This window comes from Coloeus monedula (assembly GCF_965178545.1).
Source record: "Coloeus monedula genome assembly, chromosome: 6".
NCBI classification, from domain to species: domain Eukaryota; kingdom Metazoa; phylum Chordata; class Aves; order Passeriformes; family Corvidae; genus Coloeus; species Coloeus monedula.
In genome coordinates this window covers 27711344-27737059 of record NC_138786.1, presented here as the reverse complement: position 1 = coordinate 27737059, position 25716 = coordinate 27711344, and the positions used below count along the sequence as shown (strand labels likewise).

Here is a 25716-nt window from a genome sequence, read left to right as displayed (position 1 = left end):
CTAGTGCTGACTTGTTTGTGTTTGAAATGTCCAAGCTTATACTTTTATTAATTTTCTTAAATTCTAGTCTGGTGACTGACACTAATGACAGGAAATGATTAAGGAATGGGACCTTGCTGAGAATGTGTCACATTCTCATGTTTGCATGGAGCTAATGACATGCTGCATTACTGGCTTTCATACATTTTCTGTCACTTTAATTGTTGTAACACTAAAGTTTGGTACTTGGTCTGCAATTTCAGTTCATAAATTTCGGCTCTTTGATAAAAGGCTCCAGCAGGACAACTGTCAGCAGCTGCTAATAAGCTAATCACTTTTAGTAAACTATTTCCTTCACTACTTAATTATTTTTTAAGGCATGATAGACCCCTAAAAAAATCTGTTCTGTCTCTTGTACAATATTTTGAGAACCTTTGGTGGAAAAATCAAGACTGTACTACATGTAAACGAGGAAAAATGGGAGACTTGTGCAGGCCACTCATAGAGAGAGGGGAGATAACAGTGGGGAATTCATATTCCTTGAGGCTCTTGTGGCAGACCAAACTGTGGTGTTGCTGCTGTGGCCTCCCTGAAACTCTGAACAGCTGCAGTCAGTGACAAATTTGATTTTACTTCAAGCCAGATTCTTTCTATTTAAAAATATTGGTAGATTGTGCTGAAGCTCTGGAAAGGGTTTAAAATGGCCATAGTTGTACATCAGGTTGCTGGAACTCTCCAAGAAAATCTGGACTGGGGGTTTTGATGTCACGGCTGGATCACAAAGCACTGCTTCCTCCTGCCCAGGGCTTCCTAGTTTGGCGCTGCTTCGCTGCCCTTATCTTGTAGCAATATTGGAAAAACCTGCCAGCGAGGTTTTGAGCTGGCTTGTTTGGCAAGTGTGGGCCACACCTCCGCTTCTCACAGCTGGAGCGCAGCCCAGTCCTGCGCAAAACTTCAGATGAGCCTGTGGCTAACAGCGCTTCGCAGCCGGGCGTCCCGGGACTCTCCTTGTTCTCTGGGTTTCCCTGTCAGATTTTCTGCAGAGCGGCAGGACGTTTCTCCCATGTTCCATGAGGTGCTGCGGGGCCCATTTCCACCCCGAGTGCTGCCTTTCCTGGCGGCGGTGCTTTTCCAAAGGAAGGAGAGGAAAGAGACTGGGTTCTATCATTGGCGGGTAAGGCAATTCGCGGTGCTGTCTTTGAGATGCCATTCCTTAGCTGATGTGCTCGGGAGTGCCTTCCTGTTGCTGCACGTGGGGAAAACCAGTCCTGCATTGTGCAGGAATGAAAATATTTATTGTTATCCGGACTTTTCCCTTAATGATAATGTTAATAGAGATTTCAGGCTTTTATTAAATTTAGGGTCTGCGTGAGGAAATCCAGAGCCAGTCTGTGTTTCGTTAGGTGTGGGGGAGCAGAATGACGCTAATGCCAAGTACTTTTTTGGGGGGAGAGAACAGAATACTGCACTTTTCATCAGTAGAGACAAAATCATGCTTATGTGTTTTCTTGCAAAATATCCTTGTTACAGTTGCCTTCTTTTTTCTATCTTGTCCTACAGAGATTAATGATCTCAAGTAGACAAAGACTAATGATGGCTTCAGCTGCCATTCATAATGCAGTGCAACCACAACAGATAAAGTGGTTTTGACGTGTTTGTCCCTGGAGTGAAACCGTTTCATTGTATAAGATGATTGGGCCAATAACCTCAATTTTGTCTTAAGCTAAATGTTTGTGAAGGAGCCTTTGGCTGGAGATTCGATCTATAAGCTGATCACCCTTGTTGTGTCCTATCATGCTAACCCCTCAATATAATCCTTAAAACTGAGGTGACTATTAGTTGTCACAAGACAACTTGCTGGTTGTATACCTTTCTGTACTTCTGCTTGCTGTGTGATAAAAATTATCTTTTTGACTTTTTAATATTATTGTTTAGTACTTGGGAGATCAGGTTAGAAGAGACTCGTGCTAGCCTCCATTAACCTGTAAACCACTGGATATATTTTTCCTCAAGTGCTCACTATTTAAATAAAAAAATAATTAACTTATAAAAATTTTGCTGGCTGTAGGGAGAGATTTTTGTATTGACTAACTGATAGTAATTGAGCAAGGGGTGGGGCAGCAGATCAGCCTTTTGGCTTTGTAGGTGAATTTAACATGATCAGATCTCTAGTTTTCTACAGTTTAGCCTCAGTTTCGCTTCTAAAGGCAAATGACAATAAACTGAGAGTGAGCCTCGTGTTTGCCACTGCTGTTGCGTTACTGAGCTGCTGGCACTGCTCATCTCCTGGCTAACTGTAAATCCTGCCTGCTAGAAGACTATGGTTCTTAGGCTCCTTTCATGATGGCAGATGCATACTCCTGAGGGAGGAGGGACAGTGTAAGGGGTGCCTAGGAAAGTCAGGGGTTTGCTTTGGGGTTTAAAGGCAAACTTGTGATGCTTTGGCCACAAGGATGGGCAGCAGTGTTTCTTTGGGAGCAGGAACAAGATGGGGAGAAAGTGCTCCACTGGTAAAATGGACATTTCTTTGAACTACCTGATTTTCCCAGTAGCTGTGAACACGAAATATGTCTTAGAAGTTACGTTTTTACTTGCTCTGACAACTTTTTTGTAATGAGTCTGGCAGGCCTATGGTGAGTCCTCTGCATGCACTGAGAGCTGTGGAGTGGATCCCAGTGCTTACATGCCACTGTATAAAGGCAGGTATCCTGGACTATATGAAAGTAAAGACTACTTGGTCCTGTAGCTGGAATGAGTTGTTTTACCGTCGCTTCCTGCTGCATCAGCATCTTCAGTTTAGATGAAAGGTACAGACAGCTGTTTGCTAAATTAAGTATGTGAAAATTCAGCCTTGTTACCCTCATTTTAGAATTTAAAGGGGGCTTTTCTTTTTTTTGCTTTAGATGCACCCCTGAGCTCTGGAAAAGCAGTGATTCTGAAAAATAATTAAAATGCAAAGCAGAAGTTAGTTGCTTGCATCAGTCACATACATTGGTGTGCTGTCATGTATGCTGGTACAGGCAGAGCTGTCATCATTATTCCTTGCCCACTTCCCATACAGATTTCTTGCCTGCCTTTTCCCTGATCATTCAGATAGAGCATATCTGATACTCCCATGCTTCATTACTCTGCAAGCTCACCTGGCAACATGCTATGACCTTGCTGTGCCTTTGCTGAAAGATAAGTGCAAACGGTGTAAGAGAAGGTTCTGGCATAACCGATTGCACAGGCTTGGGAGCACGGTGGAATTTCTGTGGAGTTATATGCCCTTAAATTATGATCTGGGTGTGGAAAATGTATCCTCATCTGTTTAATGACTGGCTGCAAATCAAAGGTGTTAGAGACATTTGGAAAGGACTTTTTTTTTTTGAGCATGTAAGTACATTTTTGACAGATGGTGTGCAATAAAAGAGGGATAGGCTATCTTCATGGTGCTCTGTGCTCCCTCTGCTGATAGTGTCTGATTTCCAGGTGATAGCAAGGCTATGTGAGTGAGGATTGCTTTCACAGCCATGGGGGTGTGATTAAGTAGCTTCATGTCTCAACAAATTGAAGAGTTGCAGCAACTTTAGGAAGCTGATGAGAATAACATACGCAATCTTGAATTTCTCTCTGTAATCCATTCACTCTGTAATCCACTTGATGAAGTGGAAAGGTGGTCAGCCTTTGCCTGAGAAACTAGTGTCAGGGATCGAATAAAAGAAAGGTGATTAGGAAAGGTTTGAAGAGGAAAAACTAGCATCTGAAGGGTGGAACTCACGGTGAAGTTTGATGTGAAGGCGTGTCTTGTTCACAGAAACAAATAAAGGAATGAGCATCTTCAATATGTCAATTCTGCAAGTAAGTGGCCCTTAAGATTAGTAATAACTGGATTTTATTTGCACAAATTTAATTGGTATCTGCGTGTGAGTTATCTTAGGTGACTCATGTAGTTTTTGCTCTTTGCTTGTTGGTCAGGGTGAATGGTGCTTGCTTAATACAAAAATGTTCAGTATACTATGTATGCCTTGGTTTTATCGTGTTGTTCAAAGCCTGTTTTGCAAAAGCTGGCAAGTATCTCCAAGAGATGAAAAATAAGGAAAACTCAACAAGGATGTGACTGCTTAACAAACACAGTATAATTGCATTTATCAGATAAGGAACATTCAAGAAGAGTTTAACAATTCAGGATTCACTGGTTTCTGTGAGATCCCAGTTAGTGATATATAGTGCCTACATTTTTTCTATAATATTTCAAGAATAATAGAATTAAATAATGGTTTGGGTTGGACGGGACCTCGGACGTTGTTTGGTTCCAACCCCCTTGTCAAGGGCAGGGACACCTTCCACTAGACCAGGTTTCTCAGAGCTCCATCCAGCCTGGCCTTGAACACTTCCAGGAATGGGACATTCACAGCTTCTCTGGGCAACCTCTTCCAGTGCATCATTTTTCAATCTGCAGTATTTTGTTGTAAGTGAAGATCCTGTTGAATTTAATTGTAAGTGAATACTTAGCGTATCTAAAATTAAATTTTGGTCCCAAGCCAGCCATGTTAAAATTATGAATGTGAAGTAATGACCATTCGTGCAAAGCATTTTGAAAATGTGATTTAAGAATAGGAAAAGTTCTTAACTGGCCAGGATTGTGTCATAACTGATGAAAATGAGGCAGAATCCCATTCTGTTCCTGAGCCTTATACAATTACTTCTGTGCAGTCTCTGTACTAAATCACCTCAAGCTGTTCTCTTTTGCCCCCTGCCCTCCCCCCACTTCTCCTTCATGATATTCTAGGATCCAGTCAGACTTTTTTTTTCCACTTCAAGTCCTGGCATGTAGATACTAATATTACTTTCCAAAAATAATCTCCCAGAAGCTTTCAGGAGTAAGGATTACATTTTTATTTATGCTGGTAAAGTGACATGCATATTTAGAGTGCTGATACCAGTAACAGTCCAGAATGAAAATGGATTTAAGTTTTGTTGTTTCTTACTCAAACTGCCATAAAGTGTTTTGGCAAGAAACTGTTTTGTTTTGGGGTTTTTTTCTCATTGTAAACAGCGTATGCCTTCTGTGACTTCAGACCCTGCTGTTAAGATTCTTGCCACGTCTGCTTTTACTCAAGCATTACTGTGCCCTTGGCCACTACTCTTAAACTAGCTGTCGTGAATGTATTTGAGCAACTTTCGCTCACCAAGAATATACTAACAAAGCAATTAAAAACTGATCTATAATTAGAGGAATTCCTAAATAAGGACCTTGTTTTCTGAAGTCCATGAGGAGTTACTGTAATACATCCCTCATTGCATTGCTGAAAGGGAATTGAGTTTCCTTCTAGGCTCCTTTAGTTGTCCTCCAGGACACTGAAAGTGTCACATGTGTTCCCAAATTGATTCATTAATATCTTATTTTGGGCTGGCTGGTTCTGATCCGTTTCTCTGGTCTAATACTAGTGTAGTTACAGAACAGGCATTGCAATAGAGCTAAATGCTGAGCTTGTTTCTCTCTTTTCAGTGGGAAAAGCACCCTTCCTACAACCTAACAGTAAAAGTCCTCCGAGCCAGAAACATCAAGGGTACAGATGTGTGTAAGTATTTACTCAAGGTATTATGAGAACATGTTGGTTCCTTGATGCATACCTCTAGCACAGAGAGCATTGCAGGAAGCCTCTTCCCTATGCACATTGCATTGCCTTTATGTCTCAACAAAAGCTTCTCACGTAAAGCATTATATCTATAACATAAAGAATATATTATATTATATATATTTTAAAACTTTATGTGAGGCCAATCTGCAGATTAAGCAGTTGCAGAACAAGATCAAGTAAGTCCTGGTAGTGTTTTGCTTCCCTGCTCCTTTACCTGTTCTACTGTGGCCGATTCTGTATCCCTTTCTCTGGATTCAGCCTTCTGGTTATGGCAAGCTTCACCCTGACTCCTGCTGAACAGTCTTCCTGAACCTGGAAGTAGAAATTTTTAATTCCAGCTTTCAAATGTTTATTTTCTCAGTTTTAGCAGTGCTTTATTTCATGTACCTGCTATTTGTTTGCCATTGCAGACTCCAAAGGAAGCAGGTGGTTGACTGATAAACTTTTTATCTCTTCCTGGTTTTGATAGTATGGTATATATTCCCTTCCAGTTACACACGTGTGTAAAGATCTCAGGGCTGTCTGGGGCATTTGGATCTTTGAAAGTCATTTATATTAAATTACTTCAGATTAAATCGAATAAGGTAGTCTGCCTTAAGTTTATATCTGGCATCCAATATCAAACTACTTGAAATGCCAAATAGCTGTTCAGGGAGCAGAAAACCCTCCTGAGAGGCTGAGGGCCAGAATTATGCTGTGAAGAGTTCTTTTCTATGTCCTGTCTGTTCAGCTGGAGTGAAGAATGGTCCCCAACTTGCTTTGTTGAAGGGGCCCTAAATGGAAGAAAGAAGGACTCTGGGACAACCATTTATTTTCAGGGAATGGAAACAGTCAGCCCAGCTCCTGGCCAGAATAAACCAAGGGTATAGTAGTGGTGGATGTTGTCAAGTTGGACTTTAATAGGCTTAGGCTCTTTCAGTGGTGCCCAGTGATAGGACAAGAAGCAATAGGCCTGGTATCAGCAGTAATCTTTTTTTTTAAAGTTGATCTTCCTCATTTTAAATAGTATCCTTTTTTATTAAGGGCTTTATGACTTGGATGAACCAGAAAAAAGAAATATAGGCACCTAATACTCAATTTGCTTCTGTTTAAAGACATTTACTTCATTATTTTGCTTTAGAAGTCCAGCCTTAAATTTTCACTTTTTTATGATGCAATGAGATCTAGAAAATGAGGGAAAGAGTATGTTTGAATGAAGTTTTTCTGGTGCCTGTCTCTCACTCTCTGCTCTAGTGTCCAAGGCAGACTGCTATGTGGAACTAAAGCTTCCCACTGCATCTCCCAGAGTCTCCCGAACTCAGGTTGTTGACAACTCTGAGAACCCAGAATGGAATGAAACTTTCCAGTATAGGATCCATAGTGCTGTCAAGGTAAGGGCACTTTGTGGAGCCGACTGGACTACTTGTGTTTTTGTACTGGCTTCCTTTTGATACTTCATTCAAAACCAAGGCTTCTTTATTACCCTCAAAACTAGTGTTGCTTGTAAGGTGTCAGTTGTCTTCAACTTCTTCTACAAAAAGCTGTACTGCGCATGTCCAGTGATACAAACTGCTGTGGTTAACTGCACTCTCATGTAAATTGCTGCTGGAATTTTCCATAAACGTCCTTGTGATGCAACTCAGGAAAGGGAAGTTATGGCACTACCTGGTGGAGTTCAAGGAAATTCCTTGATTAAGCAAGTTTCTATTTCATGTTTGCTGCTTCTTTCACAGGAGCTAATTTTCTACTCACTGCCACTTAGTTCATTCAGTCAAGTTTTGCCATCAGTTGCTATGATTGAGAAAACCGAATTCAAACTCTTGGATAGAGACTGTACAGCTACTATCTGTGTAGGAGCTAATACAGTATTTTTAATGATTGTCATCATTCATTCTCAAAGTAGACACTAATGGTAGGGGGGAGGAAACTGTACTTTAAGAGATCAGTTTCAGTGGGGCACTATGGCTTTGAATAACATCCCAGGCTTTGGAATAAGGTGTCTATTAACAAGAAAATATCCCCCTCACTGGAGTATACTTGGTGTACTCCAGTACCATTTGTCACCATTTTGGTTGGTGACAAATGTGGAATGGTAGTTCACTTGACTGGTAAGAAAATTGAAAGCTAAACATCAGTGTGGAATCGTTTTCTTTCCCTCCAGGCTCATGAGACCTCAGCCTGGTTACTGCTGGAGACTGCCAGCACAATTCTAAGTTCAGTCTTGTCTCCTTGAGAGCTAGTTGCTGCAAGACTATTATTTGGGTGCCATATGCTCTCATTGTGTATATTTCAGTTTCTCTTGAATTTACCAGCTCTGAGACAGTGCTGAGCAGGAAGCAATTGGTCCCTATAACATCCTGGACTGAGTCATCCTGAAAGAGTGGAAATTGCTATTGCTTCCTCAGGCGAATCTGTGCGTGGAGCTTGTGGAGAATAATGCCACGTGTTCAGCTGGGGCCTCTCTCTAGCTGGGAAGCTGAGAAAATACGTTGGCTAAATGGTGTCAACTAGGAGCATTTTTTGCTTAGCATGCTGTAAGCCCTGCTGAGAATACTTGATTTTCCTCAGGACTGGGAAAGGGGAAGCGTGTTGATTAATGCACAGTGTCTATTGTATATAGCTACCCAGGTTTGTCAGTGTTTCTGCCCCTTCCTCTTAGACTTCTTGTTTCTGTTTGCTTTTAGAACATTCTGGAGTTGACCCTCTATGATAAGGATGTCCTTGTGAGTGATGAGCTCACCTCTATCGTCTTTGACGTGGGGGGTATGAAGCCGGGTCAGCCCCTGCTGCGCACCTTCAGGTTGAACCCCGAGGTGAGTCCCTGGCTCAGCTGGGAGTGGCTGCAGCTCATCACTGCACAAATCTGGCAGTGCCTGCTGTTTGATTTACCTCTGTTGGAGAAGACAGAAGGGAAAAATGAATCGACAACTGATGACAGCACATATGGTTTTACGGTCAACTGAGGTGTTTCCAAGTTCTTTAGTAACTTTATGTGTGTGTTTTCCACAGTCTTTGGGATGCTCCAGCTAAATAAAATTTAAGATTACTGCTGTCTTTCAGAAATGTTAAAACATCTTTAAATGGGATTAGTTTTTCATGAGAGAGGCTTAGAGGAACATAAGCTGGTTTTAAAATGAAAGGCATTTGCAGTCCATAATCATTGTGGGTACTGCCTTATTTAGTTTGTCATCATCAGTTTGCAAAAACCAAGTTTATTGCTGCAAAGGTTACCATTATATCTAATAAGTCAAAAGCCTGAGAGGAGCTTTTTTCATCTGGATTATGTTTAGTACATTTAACCTCTGCTTCATGTGGATGACACTGGTGTGTATCAGCTGCTCTCAAGCCTGTGCACCTGTTTATGGACTTAGAAGACAGCCTGTTTCACATGGGTAAAGCCACATCACCAGACTGATCTATTTTGTAATGCCACAAACACATTGCTACAATAGGTCTGGATTAAAGGTGAGCTAATGATGTGTTTTCTTGAGAAACTGGGGTTGAGCACTGTTGGTATGGTCAGAAGCAGACTAACTGGGGTGCAGTTCACAGGGAGGTGTTGGGCAGTGCTACAGGCACTCCAAATGATCTATGATCATGGAAAGAGGCTTAGTAACTCCCTTGTTCCCACTAACTCTGTCCATTTGCTGAACGCTTAAGTCATCTTGATCTGTAGTTGAGGGAGTGAAAATTTCAACTTCAATGAAGAAAATAACCCAAACTGGCTTCTACTTTGTTATTTTAAAAGCTGTGTTAGGTCTGATATCAAATATTTGCTGTATGCTATGGGAGGAGAAAAGACTTTGGCTGGAACAAAGTCTGTAGAGGACAAAGACAACAAGGAGCTAAGAGTGCAAGCTGCTGAAATAGGAAATGGGAGGAAGCCCAAAGCCTCATGCAGAAGCTGTTTGCAGAGATGGTGCTGCAGTGGTTCTTGAGCCAGAGGAGGATTTTTTCTCTCATTAGCAGAGTAATGGATCTGAGAGCAAACTCTCACTTCTGTGTGCTTGTGTCTTCAAATATAGGTGTCTGGTCATATAGGATGTGTCCAGAGGGAGAGGAGTGTTTAAATAACAAAAACAAAAGGCTAAATTTAACCATTTCAAATTTTAGCTGGAGCTTTTATAAAAGGGACAAACCCAGTTATTTTAACAGAAAGTTACTATAACTATGTAACAGGAGAAAAGCTTCATCTCTTGGAAAAATGTCTCATATATTCAGGATCAAGGGTCACCAATGTCCAACTTTTATTTTCAAAGGCTAATGAAGAGCTGGATGTAGAGTTTTACTTGGAGAAATGGTGAGTCTTACCTGAAGAGCTGAATGAACTTGTGCTCTGCAGATATGTTGTCAGTTGCATTTTCTGTGCAGGGACAGCCCATAAAAAGGCTAATGCTTTATAGTTCTCTGTGGTGTTTGAGTTGATTCACTAATGGCTGACCAAAAGTATCCTTAATGCTCCAGATGCCAAAATTTTTGGGGTACCAAAAAAGAAATAAAATTTTGCTGGACTTCATGGGAAGTAAGTGAACACTTTATGGATTAGTTATTTAGGAGGGGAAAGTTTTCAGTTGACCTTGCAAAATACACAAATGAATACTTTATCAATCTGATAGTCTATCTATAAAGTTCAGTTTTTCTCTAGGTTATCAAAATAGCTGAGATAGGGAGATCTTACAGCACATGCTTATATTTGCAGATTAATTTTTTTCTTCAGTTTTTCCCAGCCCCCATTATTTTGTGAAGGGAAGTATACTTGGTGATTGTCTGGATCTCCCACACTGAGGACCTTTTCACCCCACTGCTTATTCAGCCAATTAGTTTGTGAAGTAGGATGAAGCAAAATTAAAACCAGTCATCACTTACAATAAATCTCTTGCATTCACAGCTCAGATGCCCCTACAGAGGTACTGACCAACGGAGTCCTTGTGGTGAGTGCATGGAAGCCAGAATCATGTGTGTTGTGATTTACTCCTGAAGATAAGTTTTTGGTAGCAAGAGGAGAAGGACAATCCTGCTTCCAAATAGCTTGTATTCTCTCCAGGATCTGCCTCTCTCTTTTTTAAAATTTGTTGGTATAAAAATCTTCCTCTGTTTTTAAACTTGATACCAACTTACAGAAAGGTGCAGGTTTTTTTTTTTTGTTTGTTTTTTGGTTTTTTTTTGAGGTTTTTGTTTGTTTGTTTGTTTTTTCCCAGTAAGGCTGCTATAAAAATTGTAAAAAATGTCTTTAGGAGACAAGTGAGTCTTGAAGATTGTACTGTGTTTTCTAGCTTAGACCCTGGCCAGGCAGAGTCCCTCTTCTTGTTTTAACACATCTTATTTCTAAGCTTTTATCAATGCCATTATTAAGTAGGGGATTACTCCCTGTTCTTTTCTGTTAATCAGTCTAAGAAAATCAGTGTATTATACATTAAAAATACAGGTGTTCTGGCCTCTTTTCTCCCTTGAAAGAAAAGGGACTGGAGTAATGTTTTTTTGTAAGAAGAAAAGGATAATGGTTGAAATGTAGAGTTTCAACTTTTTTTTCTCCTGAAAAATTGGTGGCCTTTAACAACACAGTTCTGAAAACTATTTCATAGGAAGGAAGCTTTTGTGTTCCAATTTCCCTTAGCAAATCAGTCTTATATTCAAGCAGTGGAGTAGTTTCTTATCTTTTAGGGGAATTGTGGCCCATTAAATATCTCATCTACTGTCCTAGAGGGTAAGCTGATGGCTCAATGGTGTAAGAGACTAAATTTCATGAGGACATAGACAAGGTGGGACAGAAATTTAAGAAGTACTTCCTTGGATCTGAACAGATTCTGAATAGGAACTCATGCATACATTAATAAAAATTAAAAAACCAGAAAAACCCCAGGTGGTAACTTGTAACTATGAAGTACTGCTTGTATAAAAAAACCCCAGTACCTGGACAGAAAGGGTGGTTTTTATTTTGGAACAAGAGCAGATAATCCTGTCCTACTGAAACAAAACTCGGTCTTTATTTGAAATAACAAAACAATGCTTAATGTTTTTTTGAACAGCTTGCAGCTGTAAACCTACAACTAATATAGCAGGTGAATTAAACTTCAACAAAGAAGTGAACTAAGAATTGTATAACCAGAGCTGGTTTCTTTTTTTCACAGGTTCATCCTTGCTTGACACTGCAAGGCACTGTCAACAAAGAGGAAAACACAAAAGAGAAACAGCAAGGTAGGGCTGCTTGGAGAGTTTGTCAGCACTACTCTTCAACATGTTTGTTCCTTGAGAGAGAGGGGAGACTTGATTCTCTGTCTATACAGTGCATTTTAACTTACTGACTACAATATTGACTTTTAAAGTAATTTTGCTTTTACTTTTCAATAATTAATGATATTGGGTATTTTCTGCTGGGTACCACACAATAAAGTTTTTGCTTGTGTTTTCATAGTCTCAGCTACACTTAATAAGTATGTGATTTTCAAAAAATGGCTCCTAAACATCTTTTTGTAATATGCAGGATGCTGTGAGGTCAAGGTGTCTGTCCCAGGGGCATATCAAAAGCAGTTGTCTATTCCTTGGACACCAGACAATGAGAAGGATTATGGAACCTCCTTTGTCTTTCATGTGGATAAAGAAATGTGTCCAGAACTGCAAGTGGAGCTGGAGCAAACCGTATCTGTCCTACAGGTAAGCATCCATGCTGATTCCACAAAGTTTACAGAGAGATAAGTTTTTCTCTGTCATTGTTTTTTACACGCTGCTATTTTTCGTTTGTTTGTTTTAAAAATGTCAGACTGTGCATTGGATCTTTGACATTGTGTAAGGAGGTGAAATTACCTTAAGAGTATGCCCTCCCCAAAATTTTAACACCTGTTCAAACTCAGGGATTAAAAAAATCTGACTCTGCACATGCTTGTTACATGAAGACAACTTTCATCTTTTTAGACACTCTAGAGGAAGTCTTTTCTATTAGAAACTTGTAGATCAGTTGCCACTTGCAGAGGTTTATTTAGCTTTGTCTGTTTCTTAGCAGTTTCTCCAGGTACCCGTGTAGTGACTGAATATTCATTCTCCAAAAATGAGAGCAAGGAAACTCTTTATTCTGTGACATTTTTTATCCCCACAACAGCTGGGTAACATGACTGCACATGGTGATCTTGACTACTCTAGAGGCAACTGTGGAGAAGAGGACACAAAGAAGGATATGGAAGAATAGCTTTGCCAGGGGGCTCGTTAGGCGGCAAACATGAGCAGAAGAGAGAGACCTGGACTTGAGTGGTGAAAAACTCAGAGCCAGGCAAGCAAAAACACTGTAGAAGTCAACCATGGGGATTGCCCCATGTGGTGACCCTCAGCCAAACCACCCTGGTAACTAGGAGAACATACTTCTTCAACAGCTGGCATAGAGCACAGAAGTCTTCAGTCTGACCTTTTCTCTCTTATCAGATGTAGGAGAGTGCCAAGAACATGGTAATGTTGCTTGCCCTGCACCTAAATGCATGTTATGCAAGTTAGGAGGAGGAGAGTGAGCTTAGAGGGACATTGGACTCAGGACAGCAGTTATTAGTCTGAAGACACCTGTGGGTAGTTCCTGGTTTGACTTCAGTTTGTGGTGTGAGAAGGGTGACAGCCCATCTTTTCTCTAAGGTGCAGTGTCCTCCCGAGGACTGAGCCCTGTGTTTCGTATGGGGGCTCCAGCACATCTGGAGGCTCTGTAGGCTTGAGTGTGACCCTCTGATAGGAGGGGTTTTCAGTATGCCTCTTTACATTTAGGAGTCTGCACACAGCTCTATATTAAGAGATCTTGCCACTTGCTACATGACAGAAAACTCAAATATTTCCCGGCAAACTTTAATTTGCTCTGCTTTTGAAGATTTTTTAAAATTACATGCTGCCACATGTCCCTGAGGTGATATCTTATTTCCTATTTTGTGGTGTTTTTTATGTATGTCTAATAATGTTGCTTTTTTGGTATCTTTCCCAAATCTTGCTTTGAAGACGGAACACAAGTTTGTTTGTGAGTTTTCTGATGCATGGCAGAACACAACTATTCGTGGGGGAAATTTTGTACTTGAAGATTTTTTGGTTGTGACAGACAGGTATATTTAAAAAACCCAATAACAACAAACAAATAAAACCCCCCTAAAACTAAACCAACCCAAACAACAAAAACAACAAAGAAACTGTTTGAATGGAAGAAATACCCGTGCAAAGACCTGTCAAGCAGAAAGCAGGATGCCCTTGAAAAGCCTTGGACTTTTCATAAAGATTTAGCTATAGTGATATTAAGAATTGCTTGCTGTTTTGACACATGGAAGTCATAACTTTCACTTTTTTCTGTGAATCTCAAATAAGATTTTGTTTTTTGTTAGGATGGCATGAACCCTGATATTGAAAAGCATACTACGGTTCTGGGACTGGGGACTGTACCAGTTAATTCCCTTCCTATTGGAGAAAAAGTTGATAGAATCGTTTCTTTGGGAGAGGTAATGTCAATATTTTGCTCTTGCTTTAACATGCATGAGATAAACTTTTCCTCCATTGGCTTTAGGTGTCTGGAAAGTTAGGCAACATGTGATTCTCAGGAGTGCTGTTTTCTTGGATGTCTAGAATGAAGTAATGAGATTGCCCAGTGAAATTCTTCCAAATATGTTTTCATGGTTGGGTCTTGCAAAACAAAGTATAAAGTTCATCACTTTCCAAAGCAAAAAGCCTTTTCAGGGTGTGAAAGAAAAATATCAGAGGAGGGAAAAAGCAGGACACTTGTAGAAGAAATAATTTTCACACTACTCTCTGAGTATGTTTTTGCTTTCTGCGGAGACCAATAAAAATGTCTGAAATAGGTGCAAGGGAAAGGTGTTCCAGAGATGTAGTTTTGTGGGTGAGGTGCTGTTCTGGATAGTAAATGGTGACTCTGTTGATGTCATAACCTCCATTTTGTAGTTCCACCTGTGTAATTGCTATCAATTGCAAGATGTGTTCTCTCTTTTCACAGGGAAAAAGTTTGGATATGAGTTTGAAAATTGAAGAGAGGTGAGTGGAAACCCCAAAGTCCTTTGAAAATCAGGGAAGGCCTTTATTCTCATAGTAAAGGAACTGAGTGACTCTCCTTGCTGTTCTGGGAAGGTCTGTTCACTCCATTGATCTCTTGGGATAGATTAAAGAAAAATATCTTTGATTATTTTTCTTCTGAAGGCTGCGACTCTTCACTCTGCAGATACTGTCTAATGGACTGGTGTCAATCCTGCTAAGATCTGTACAAATTTTGTGTTCCTAATACTTAAATGTAAAATAGCTGTTGGTGTAAAGTAGTTTTGTCAGGCACAGATATTTCCCAGAATATGTGCAGTGGTGTACTGACAGATAGGAAGGGACATCTCTGTGTGTGAAGAGCTTGAACTACAAAATAGATAAAGGGTGCAAGAAAGGAGTAAAAAGGGAAAATTACAGAAAACCAAGCAGCTGGCTTGTAAGTTGATAGGGTCATTTGTTATCCAGTCATCAACTGAAGATCCTACTCCTGTTTTGCAAACTCGTAAGAAGTTAATTGGTATTCAGTTGCCCCCTTCTGCCTCTTGAGTTCAGAAACTTCTGTTTTAAAATGCTCTGCCCCTCATTTCACTGTTCATGTCGATCCAGTGATTTCAGTTGCTCCTCATACAATCTTCTTCACTGAGAGTCTTTTCTTCCTTTGTGAAATTCCTGAAGCTTAATCTGAGTACTGTTTGACAGAAGCTTTGAATTTAAATATCAAAGGAGAAATACAATATGGAGAATTTTAATTTTTAATTCCAAAAGCTGTTGTACAAAATAACTGGTGTATACACTAAAAATTTCACCTGAGAGTTTGATCCAATTCAGATCAGCACCTAGACTGTGTGTTCATAAAAATTGATTTTCCATGCTGATTACAAATCCTCCAAAATTTCAAGGTGTTTTTTCTTAACTTCTATTTCAGCACTTGGGATCTTGATATACGTCTGGGTTTTGATCTCTGTAAGGAGGAAAGAGAATTTTTGGACAAAAGGAAGAAAGTAGTTTCTGAGGCACTGAGGAAGACTCTTGGCTTAAAAGAATCCCCTCCAAAAGATGAGGTATTGGGCACAGTGCTGTGGTGAGATTGGTAAAATCCTTTACGCTTGGCTGATAATTAGGCAGTGCAGGAATCCTTGCCTGTAACCAACAGAAAATATGGTTTTCATTCACTATAATGTGAGATACATCCCTGGTACATTTCAGTTCTGGAATCTCAAATGTTGTTATATTTCTTAAATTTTGAGGGGGATATGTGTGTTGTGGAACACAAAATGTTCAGATTTCAGAACGTATGTACTTTACTTGAACTCTTGTATCTTGGGCTTTGGGCTTGGAATTGTGATGGGAAAGTCTGTTTCGGAAGTTTAAAATGAAACTCACCCCACAGGAATAGATTCTTAATTGCTTATTTGAGGATACTTACATCTACATAGCCTGATACCTTGCTCAGTGGTATTTGGCTGCTGTTTTAAGAATAATTGCCTCTTATATGTGTATTGTATGAAAGTAAATGTGTGATAATATACATAACAATTTCAGTAAGCCACTGTCCCTAAGATGACCCCTCTATGCTTTATAGTAAGCAATATATTTCAATTACAAAATAGAGAAAGAAGTTCAGCTTGAAATCAAGCCTGAAATTGAAATGTAAATAAAAGTAGAGATTTTTATCTCGATTTTTTTTATTCAAATGAAGCTGAAATTGGATTAGTTCTGTAATTTATTGGCAATCAGAAATCTGTGGTTGTGACTCCTGAGTTTGGTGTCTGCAGGTTCCCGTCATAGCGGTACTGGGGTCTGGAGGTGGGATGAGAGCACTGACATCGTTCTATGGCAGCCTAGCTGGGCTGCAGCAGCTGGGCCTTCTGGATGCTGCTATATACCTGTGTGGGATTTCTGGCTCTACTTGGTAAGCTACATGCAGTGTTGATTCAGAAACTTAGAGGTGATCCTGAGCAGCCTAAGAGATTCATGTCCAACCCATACAGCTACTGGCTAAATTTATGACTCTGCTGCTTGTGCAAGTCTGACAATTGAATATTAGCATGTATTACACGAATGAAACTTCTGTGTATTACTTCAGAGCACTAAAAGAGCCTTCCTCATTCTCCTGCTCTTGCTGAGAAGATAACTGAGGTGGTGCAAGTCACTGGAAGCATGTCCATGCAGGCCACTATGGCCTCACCTTCCAAAATGGTGTAAGTGGCTGAAGAGAGGCATAGCATTCTCTTGCCCTTTGGTGGACTGGAGCAATGTGCTGAAATATTAGATGTGGCTAGAATGTTTCAGCCGCTCGGTTCTTGGAGTTTGTGATGAAGTCATCCCTTGTTTTTGTGAAACAATTTCATAGCGGAGTTGTGCAACCTGACAGTGTAATCCTTCCTTCCAGAGATTTGTGTGTTAAATTAACCCCTCTGTGCCTAATTCTTCCACCCCTTTTGATTCAGAGACACTTCCAAAGAAATGTAGGCATCTGTTTGTATGGATAGTCAATGGTCCAAACTAGCTTCTCCTTTAATCAGACCTGTGTTCTGACGAAGGCTATGACCTCTACTGCTGCATGCTGCACCCTTGCCATCAGCCAGCCTATCATGGTTGTTATGTTCTGGAGTTAACATATGTTTTTGAACTGGTTCATGGGTGCTACCATAGCTAGCATGGCTTCCTGGAACATCCTTGGAAGGGAGGTTAGCAATTAGAATGAAGATGTCATGTAGGTGTCAGGGTTTTCAGCACATTTTAGAGTTCAGAGATCCTTTATTTATGAATTCTTTACTCTTCTTTTAGCTAGACTTCTCAAGTGCTGCAGCAGTAATTATAACTAGCTAAAATTATTGTTTACTGATGACATTAATAAAAGCATTTTCAGGTGTTTATCAACGTTGTATCAAGACCCTGACTGGTCACAGAAAGACCTTCAAGATGCAATCAGAAGAGCTCAGAGTACTGTGTCCAGCAGCAAAGCAGGGGCATTTTCCCCAGAACGACTGAAATACTATTTTAAGGAGCTGAATGCGATGGAGCTCAGTGGACGGAAGGTTTCCTTTACAGATTTGTGGGGCCTTATTGTGGAATATTTCCTACAACAGAAGGTAAAAGAGTTCATGTTTCAATGTTTACTGCTGCTTCTCTTTCAAGTGGGAATCTACCCACACACGTGTTTAGAGTCAAGAAACCAAATACTCTCCACCTTTGCGAGCTGTTTTGGTACAAGCAGTGCTGTGGAATAAACATAGTATCTTCTTTAGTAAAGAATTTTTAATTCATGTGGATCAGTGTTATAGAAAAATGCAGAGTTTATTTGGAAAGATTCTTACTAAATTAATAGCTTTTGTACTGGGCAGGTTAAACCTGACAGAATGATGTTGGTTTTGCAGAATGAAGTTACTGTGCAGTATCTTCTATGTAATTAAGATTGGAAATTAGAGGGGTAACTAGTTTCTTAATAACATTAGACATTCTAAATATGCATCTGCAGAAATATTTTGGACAAATCTAAGCGTATGCCTGGACAGTAGAGGGGAAAAGGGCCTTTGAATTAGTAGTGTTGTTAATCAGAAATGCTAAGCAACAGCTCCCAATTGTCAAAGTATGGGTACAGAACTTAAGTGTGCTCCTCCTTCCTTGCTTGTGTCCAGGAAGATCCATCAAAGCTGTCTGATCAGCAGGAAGCAGTGAAATGGGCTCAGAACCCTTATCCTATCTATGCAGCTGTCAATGTGAGACCTAATATGAGCGGTGGTGACTTTGCAGGTATGGACATGGAAATCTGTCTTTGTTTGCTAAAGTCCATAAATTTCTTTCATCTATCCAGTTCCTTGGGTAGTGAGCAGATGATAACAGGAGATACAGCTCAAGCAGCAGTTGGTACTGCAAGAGGCAATAGGAGACTGATTGGCAGAGTATTATCATTCTGATAGCAAATGTCTTCACTGTGGCTAAAATGGAGAAATGAGATTCAGAACTGTTGGCCACTCCATGTTTTTCTAGAAACTGCCTGAAATTTTCAGGAGCTGAGAAGATTCCTGTATTACATGTATCTCTGTCTGAATCAAGGAATTAGAGTCCTTGGTGGTAAGGAAACCACTTTCTTCTCTAGTCTCAGACATAATATTTGTGTAGGATTTGTGTAAAGTGATGGATTGGCCACCTTGTAGTATGCATCATCAAAATTGTATGGTTTAGTGGCCTGAGTTCTTACTGTGAAAATATGAAGACCAGTCCTTCACTGAAACTTTAAACATGATGCAACAAGTGGTGATAGATGAGTGAGACAGGAACACAAATGCTTGTGTCCATCTGTGTACCAGTATGGGATTTGTTTGTTTGTTTGATTCTGGAGGAGTGTGTGTGTATGGCAGTGAATTCAATTTGATCCAACCTGCCAGAGCTCAAGAGGCATTTGGATAATGCTAGCAGACACATGCTGTGTTTTGTCAGGTTGATCTGTGTAGGCCCAGGAGTTGGACTGGATGACCCTTCTTTTTCAGCTCTCTGTGGAAATCTTTCAAGCATGAGGGGACACTTTGATAAGCAGACAATGAAGTCTGACACAGTGGGTCAGTGGAGTTTTCAAGTCAGTACTGTAGGAGTTTCTGGGAGATGGTAGGTAGTGCAAAGAAAAGCTGAGAAAAATAATGTAGCTTCCACTTTGGATGGAAAAGGGAGCCATCAAAATGGTTTAAAGTAAAAGTAAAATAGTCAGGTTATTTCTGCAGTAACAAAGTCAAGATGGAGCAAGACAGATTAAAGCCTTCATGAGAGTTTTTGTTAATCGTATGTACATAGAGGCTAGAGAAGAGGGGCAGGGAAATCCATAGTGATTGTGAAAAGTGGAGGGAGAGTTGCTTCTGTCTCCCTTGTGCGAACAGATATCAGGTAAATATTTTCTCTCATGTTTTCTCTGAGATGAGTAAATATCCTGTTGGCTTGTTCTTAGAATGGTGTGAGTTCACTCCCTATGAAGTTGGATTTCGCAAATACGGAGCTTTTGTTCGAACAGAGGATTTCGACAGTGAGTTCTTCATGGGACGGCTTGTCCAGAAACATCCAGAGCCCAGGATTTGTTTTTTACAAGGTATGATCTTATGGTAATGATTAAATTATCATTTAAGGAGATGGAAAGGAACTTTGCTGCTTTGGGGTCTTAGGAATGCAAGTCCATGTCTTTTTTCCCTTCCAAAAGAACTCGAAGAAGTGAAATATGTCAAATCTTTCTCCAGAGCTTTAGGTGTTGGTTCATAGTGTTACAGTCTGATGTCCTGAGTCTGCAAGATGACTCTATTATAGCTGCCTGTCAAAAATGTCTGCTGTCGGTCTTCCTGTTCTCTTGCTGTATTTTCTATGCTTTTCTCTTGGAAAAAATTCTGCATTATATTGTAACGTCATAATTTGTCATGTGATTAATGCCAAGATTTTAACTCAAACTGTTAGAATAGTAGGGATCAAATGGCAGCCCTCTCCCATGGAAAATGGCAGCTGAATTATAGGCCTTTTGGTTACACCATGAAAAACGTTTTGAGTGTTAAATTCTTCCACATTTCCCCTGCAGGAATGTGGGGCAGTGCCTTTGCTGCAAGCTTGGATGATATCTGCCTGAAGGTGGTTGGTATAGGACTGAGCTTTCTAGATTCTTTCAAAGATGTTATCAAAGTTGTAGGTAAGAACATCCATGAAAATAGTTGGATTTTTCAAAAGACTGCTGGTTTTGTAATGATCACAAATAATATGATGCAAAAATGTGCTGTATGTAGTTTTCAAGATTAGCACAAAGGGTGGATTGGGACACATCTCTTTTACTGTGTGTTATTCCCTTTGATCACACTTATAGTGAAGAAAGAAACTATGTTTCTTTAGTACACTTGTCTTCCTTCTTTTAAAAAGAATTTGTATCTGACTTTGTCTATAAATTTGGGCTGTTCTGGGAGCTGTCTTAAACACATTGAAGTGCAGGCATTGTAATCCTGAGGAGGAATAGAAGCTGGATTGCTAAGCAGGAGGTGGAAAAAGAGGCTTTCAGTTTCCCCCTGCTTTTTGTAATATTGGATAAGATGGTTGTATGTTTATGAATTGATCTCCATTTGTTCATTGCAGTGAAAAGGAAGTGTTTTAGAGGCTGAGACTTGTTCATGTGCGTAGTTACAGCCTTAACTGTAAATAGTGGAAGAAGAGATTTTTTTTCCCCTCTGCCTTTCCAGCCCTCGTTCCCCTACCACACCCCAACCCTTTTTGGTTTTGTGTAATATAAATGCTCTTGTGTGTGGTTGACTGATGTCTTATGTGACAGAAGTGGTTGTCACTTGGTAGCAAGTGTTTCTTTGTGTGGGTTTGAAATTAATATGGGCAATGCTTCATGAGTAATGCTCTTCCTGTTAAATAGGGCTACTAAATCTCCCAGCTATGGAATATGCAGCTCATTTAAATTTCATTACAATACCCTTATTAGAGGACAAATTCAGCCTTAGGACAACTGTCTAAATATTGTAGAAAGATCTGATTGAAATGTTGGAGATGGCATTTTGTGTATGTTCTGCATCCTTGTGTGACTTCTGCAGATGACTGCCGAAGATTCCATTTCCGAGACCCAGCACGACTGAAGACTCGCTTGGTTATACCTGGGGGCCCCTTGATACAAATTTTTCAGGATTTCTTCAAGTCCCGGGTCACATGTGGAGAGACCTTCAACTTCATGAAGGGATTGTATCTTCATAAAGATTATGTTAACATCAAGAAATTCGTGACTTGGAGAGGTAAATGAGTCTGTACGTATCTGACTATCACAAAATATTAACACACTATGTAATATCCCAATGTCATGGAACATAAGGGAGCTTGACTTAGTTCTGCTGAAGCCAGGGAATATATCCCTTCCTACACCATAGCAAAAAACTTAGATGCACTGTATTTGTTCCGTCATTTAAGGCAAGATCATCATCAGGCTTTCCAGGTCTGTCTCAGATGAAGGGGCATGTTGGAGTGTCTTTTTTCTTCTTATACCACTAATAGGAGCTTTGTTTATTTCTTCTACAAAGACATGTGTAATGAATCAATATAGTTACTTGTGTACCTTGGAGTGTCTTACAGGTACTCACCTGGATGCATTTCCCAACCAGCTGACTCCCATGGAAGAGAGCTTGTATTTAGTGGATGGTGGCTTTTCTATCAACTCTCCCTTTCCTTTGGTACTTCAGCCAGAGAGGGATGTGGATGTTATCTTGTCATTCAATTTTTCCTGGGAAGCTCCATTTGAGGTGAGAGATGTAGCTCAGCATTATGACTGAACATAAAAGCACAGAATTGTGTTCACAATGGCAGCAGATCAGTTGAAGTTGAATACAGACACTAATGGACAAATGAATGAAAATAAATCCTTGTCTTTCATGGAATCACAGAATGGTTTGGGTTGGAAAGGACATAAGGACCGTCTCATTCCAACTCTCCTGCCATGGGCAGGGATGCCTTCCACTGGACCAGTTTGCTTAAAGCCCTTTCCACCCTGGTCTTGAACACTTCCAGGGATGGGGAGTCCACAACTTCTCTGGGCAACCTGTTCCAGTGCCTCACCACCTCACAGTGAAGAATTTCTTCCTAAAACCTAAACTAAACCTACCCTCTTTCAGCTTAAGTATATTTCCCCCTTGTTCTATCACTACATGCCCTTGTGAAAAGTCACTCTCCAGCTCTTGTAAGCCTCTCTTAGTACTGGAAGGCATTGTAAGGTCTCCTTTCTGCCTTCTCTTCCCCAGTCTGAACAGCCCCACCTCTCTTGGCCTGTCTTCCTATGAAAAGACATTTCAAATGTTACTTTGCTATGCTTTTTCCTGTGAAGGTCATGAGAAAACAGAAAGTTGACAACTGTAAGAAGATTCAAACATTTTCAGAAGCCTAAACAGATTGCTAAATAAAATAAGAGGATTTGTTTGGCCCATAAGATCATTGTTGCATTGTTACTGATATATACCTCTAAAGAAAGAGTGGCTATTGGTGATTTTCTTCATGCAAACAAGTTATATTCTGTATATACAAGTGTTCATTTTTAAGTGCAAAAATGTCAAGGTGAGTAGGTTTAGAGTAGGAAAGGATAAAAAATTTCAGCTGCAGTCTGTTGATGTTTGTTGCAGTTCTGCTTTTCATTCTTCTTTATTACCACCCGGAGAAATTGTTTCTGCTGATTCGAAGCTGAGTTTCTGTCTTCTTTTTTTTTTTGAAAGTCTCTTTCCCTTTGAGGATTGTAGTTAGATGATCTTAGAAGTGTTGCTGGTGTTCTACTGCAATTATCTTTTTTCCTGATAACAGGTTTTAGAGCTGACTCAGAAATACTGTGAGGAGCAGGAAATTCCTTTTCCGAAAATCAAATTTAGTGAGGAAGATGAAAAGGAGCCAAAAGAGTGTTACATGTTTGTGGATGATGATAATCCAAGGGCTCCTATTGTACTGCATTTCCCACTGGTGAATGACACCTTCCAGAAGTACAAAGCTCCAGGTAAGAAGGCTGCATTTTAAAGCATTCTTCTAACAATTGTTTGTGTGTGCTGATGGAAAATTCAGTGTAAGTGGTCCTCTTTTCATTCTTCTTAATATTATTCTGTAATTATTAAGTTCTTATTTACATTTAAGGCAGAATCAGTTTCCACTAGTTTTTTGAAGCACAGGATGAGAGAAGAGGCTCACGAACCTGGCCCCTCCTCCCTACCCCCTGCTATCCAAAGTCTGGAAGAATCAGAATTAGTCTAAATTTTGGTTCTTTCTGAACCTTTCTGCCCTGATACCTGATTCTGTTACTTCTGATTACTCTGAATATATGGGAAAAGACTATTAATCAAATAAGAAGATAATTTGTTTTTTGAATATGAATAAACCACTAAGCAGTGACGTGTTGGGGACCAATATGTGTCAGATCATGTAACTCAGTGTTAAGTGGCCTGTGCCCTTGTAGTATGAGATAACTGATAAATGATCCTTGCTTCATTTAATGTGATTAAAATAGACTTTAAGACCCCCCTCAGTCTATCACGCAACAGGGAGACCTTTAAGAAGACACAGGCAAAAATCAATGTCCTTTTTCTTCCGTGTGGGGAGGAAACAGCATCCTGAGCAAAACCTTTGTAGTAGGTAGAAAAGGACATGCAGGACTGGTGGAGGGGGATGTGAGGCATGCTGTTAATGTTATCTGTGTTAATGCTGTAGTGATTGCCTGGCCCTGGCTGCATTTCCTCATTGACAATGAAGTGTTTCAGTGAGCTAGGCTTGAATGTGACTCAAGACTGCTATTTCTATAGCAACAACAAGCAAAAGTGTTTGTAGTAAACTACTTTAATGTTGATCTTTCGAGACTGGTATTTAAGTGACAGGGTGCTGCTAAGATCAGTTGAACTCAAGGTGTGACTTTATTTCAGTGTAGAATAGCACTTCCAAGAAGAATTGAGCTTTATATTTCCTATTTTGAGCATAATAATTGCAGATGAACTAAACAATTTATCACAACGAAAATGTATTTTAGTACTGTATTTTGGTGGAAATGGAAAGGGTAATAATACCTTGACTTCAGCCTGAAAATATTTTGGAAGGAGCTGAAATATCTGAGGAGGAGCTTTGGAGGAAAAGTTAAGTTTCAACAGAATTATCTGTGATATCCTCCTAGCAGAATTCAACTAAAATCATTCTACCACAGCAGAAGGTTTTTGTGATTTTTTTTTTCTTTCTTTCTTGCTGCAGGAGTTGAACGTGAGTCAGAAGAAGAGAAATCCTTTGGTGACTTCATCATTGAGTCAAAAGATTCCCCTTACCGTACACTAAATTTCACCTTTGAGCCTTATGATTTCAGCAGATTAGTGGAAGTGAATCGCTACAACATTCTGAACAACAAGGACACTCTCCTCAAAACCCTAAACTTGGCTCTGCAAAGGAGGAAGTTGAAGAAAGTCATCAATAAGACAAATGCATGAGCAGTTTCTAGGGTTGAGGATCCAGAGAGGCAGCAGTGTACAAAAGCCGTGAGATTCAAGACAGAACACTGAAAGTGAATAGCTGGAAACTGTCCTCTTGGAGAGGGAGTAGCACACCTGCTGACACTGAAAACTCCTTCCAGCTTATGTGCTCTGATGAAAACTCAAGGGATGTACAGTACTACATGGATGTTGCTTCCTCGTGTGGGGAAGAGTGAGGAATTACCTAGCTCAGTATCTCAAGTGACAGTGGCTGATTCCAGATGATTTGGGAGGTCTATTCAAACTGCTCAAGCATCTGGACAATAATCTTCCAGACTTTACTGAGTGATGCACTTCTTTTTGTCGGAGGTGTGTTGGTGTTCAAGGAAAAGATTCCTTCTGTACTTTTATCTCTTGCTTTTGAACCTCACGAACCTTTATGATTCACATAATCTTATACAGAACTCCACAGATAAAAATTACACACTGAGAGAGAAAATGTCTCCTTTTGCTTTCAAGTTGCTACTGGCTGATGCCCATATACTTTCAGGACTGAACAGTCATTACCTGCTTTCCATTTTGCCAATTATGGTTTCAGTTTCCTTCCTACCCTTCTCAAGGATTTTAGTGGCTTTTAGTCTTCCAGAAATTCAATGCTGAGTAGCTTATTTTGGTAAACAATTTGGTTTTGAATTAATAAATAAATAAAAATAAATGGTTTTTATATTTGACAATAGAAACACATTGTGGGATTTTGTTACTACTTCCTACAGTTTGATCATCATGAGATGATGAAAATGCCGTAAGTTGCATCTTTGTCTTTCTGTGTAAGAGGAAGGAAAGCTCCTTTGGAGGGTTTGAGTTAGATATTTTTTCCTTACACTTCAGCTTGTAATTCACCCAGGCCTTTGTTGAAGGAATTTTTCTGTCTATGTAATTTAGAAACGTCAACAGTCAAGGTAGACACACCTTATGAATGTGAATTAATAAAGTAATGTCAGATGCTGCTGTGCCGTGGGATGGGATTCACCTTACCTTGCATAAAGCCCACAGGAAAGTACTGAATTATGCAGTTGGAAAATATGTAATGCAGAACAGTGGCAAGCAAGCACTGTTACTTTTATGGCTTTTACATCGAGCTGAATGTACCGATTCTGTATTTAAAACTGACAGGAGGTTTGTCTTATGAAATGATGTAAGGGCTTATA

The 25716-nt window shown here is 39.9% G+C and overlaps 1 protein-coding gene across 2 annotated transcripts; it reads left to right on the top strand.

Moving 5' to 3' along the window:
• Nucleotides 1-929: 929 nt before the first annotated feature.
• Nucleotides 930-25716, top strand: PLA2G4F (phospholipase A2 group IVF). 2 transcript variants are annotated; one of them, XM_082284218.1, is made up of 20 exons: nt 930-1153; nt 5471-5543; nt 6837-6973; nt 8267-8395; nt 9842-9882; nt 10471-10513; nt 11711-11777; nt 12064-12233; nt 13919-14032; nt 14542-14579; nt 15505-15640; nt 16355-16491; nt 17452-17674; nt 18221-18335; nt 19522-19659; nt 20134-20241; nt 21137-21331; nt 21666-21832; nt 22878-23064; nt 24297-25716. In XM_082284218.1, the coding sequence occupies exons 1-20, from the start codon at nt 938-940 to the stop codon at nt 24524-24526; spliced, it is 2664 nt and encodes an 887-aa protein (XP_082140344.1). In that variant the 5' UTR covers nt 930-937; the 3' UTR covers nt 24527-25716. The 2 variants fall into 2 exon arrangements, with proteins under 2 accessions (XP_082140344.1, XP_082140345.1); XM_082284219.1 differs by lacking the exon at nt 20134-20241.

Coding starts and splice junctions, on each gene's coding strand:
- PLA2G4F (XM_082284218.1), top strand. CDS start 938: ATGAGCCTGTGGCTAACAGCGCTTCGCAGCCGGGCGTCCCGGGACTCT. Junction 11,778..12,063: donor CACAAAAGAGAAACAGCAAG/GTAGGGCTGCTT, acceptor TGTAATATGCAG/GATGCTGTGAGGTCAAGGTG. Junction 14,033..14,541: donor GAATCGTTTCTTTGGGAGAG/GTAATGTCAATA, acceptor CTCTTTTCACAG/GGAAAAAGTTTGGATATGAG.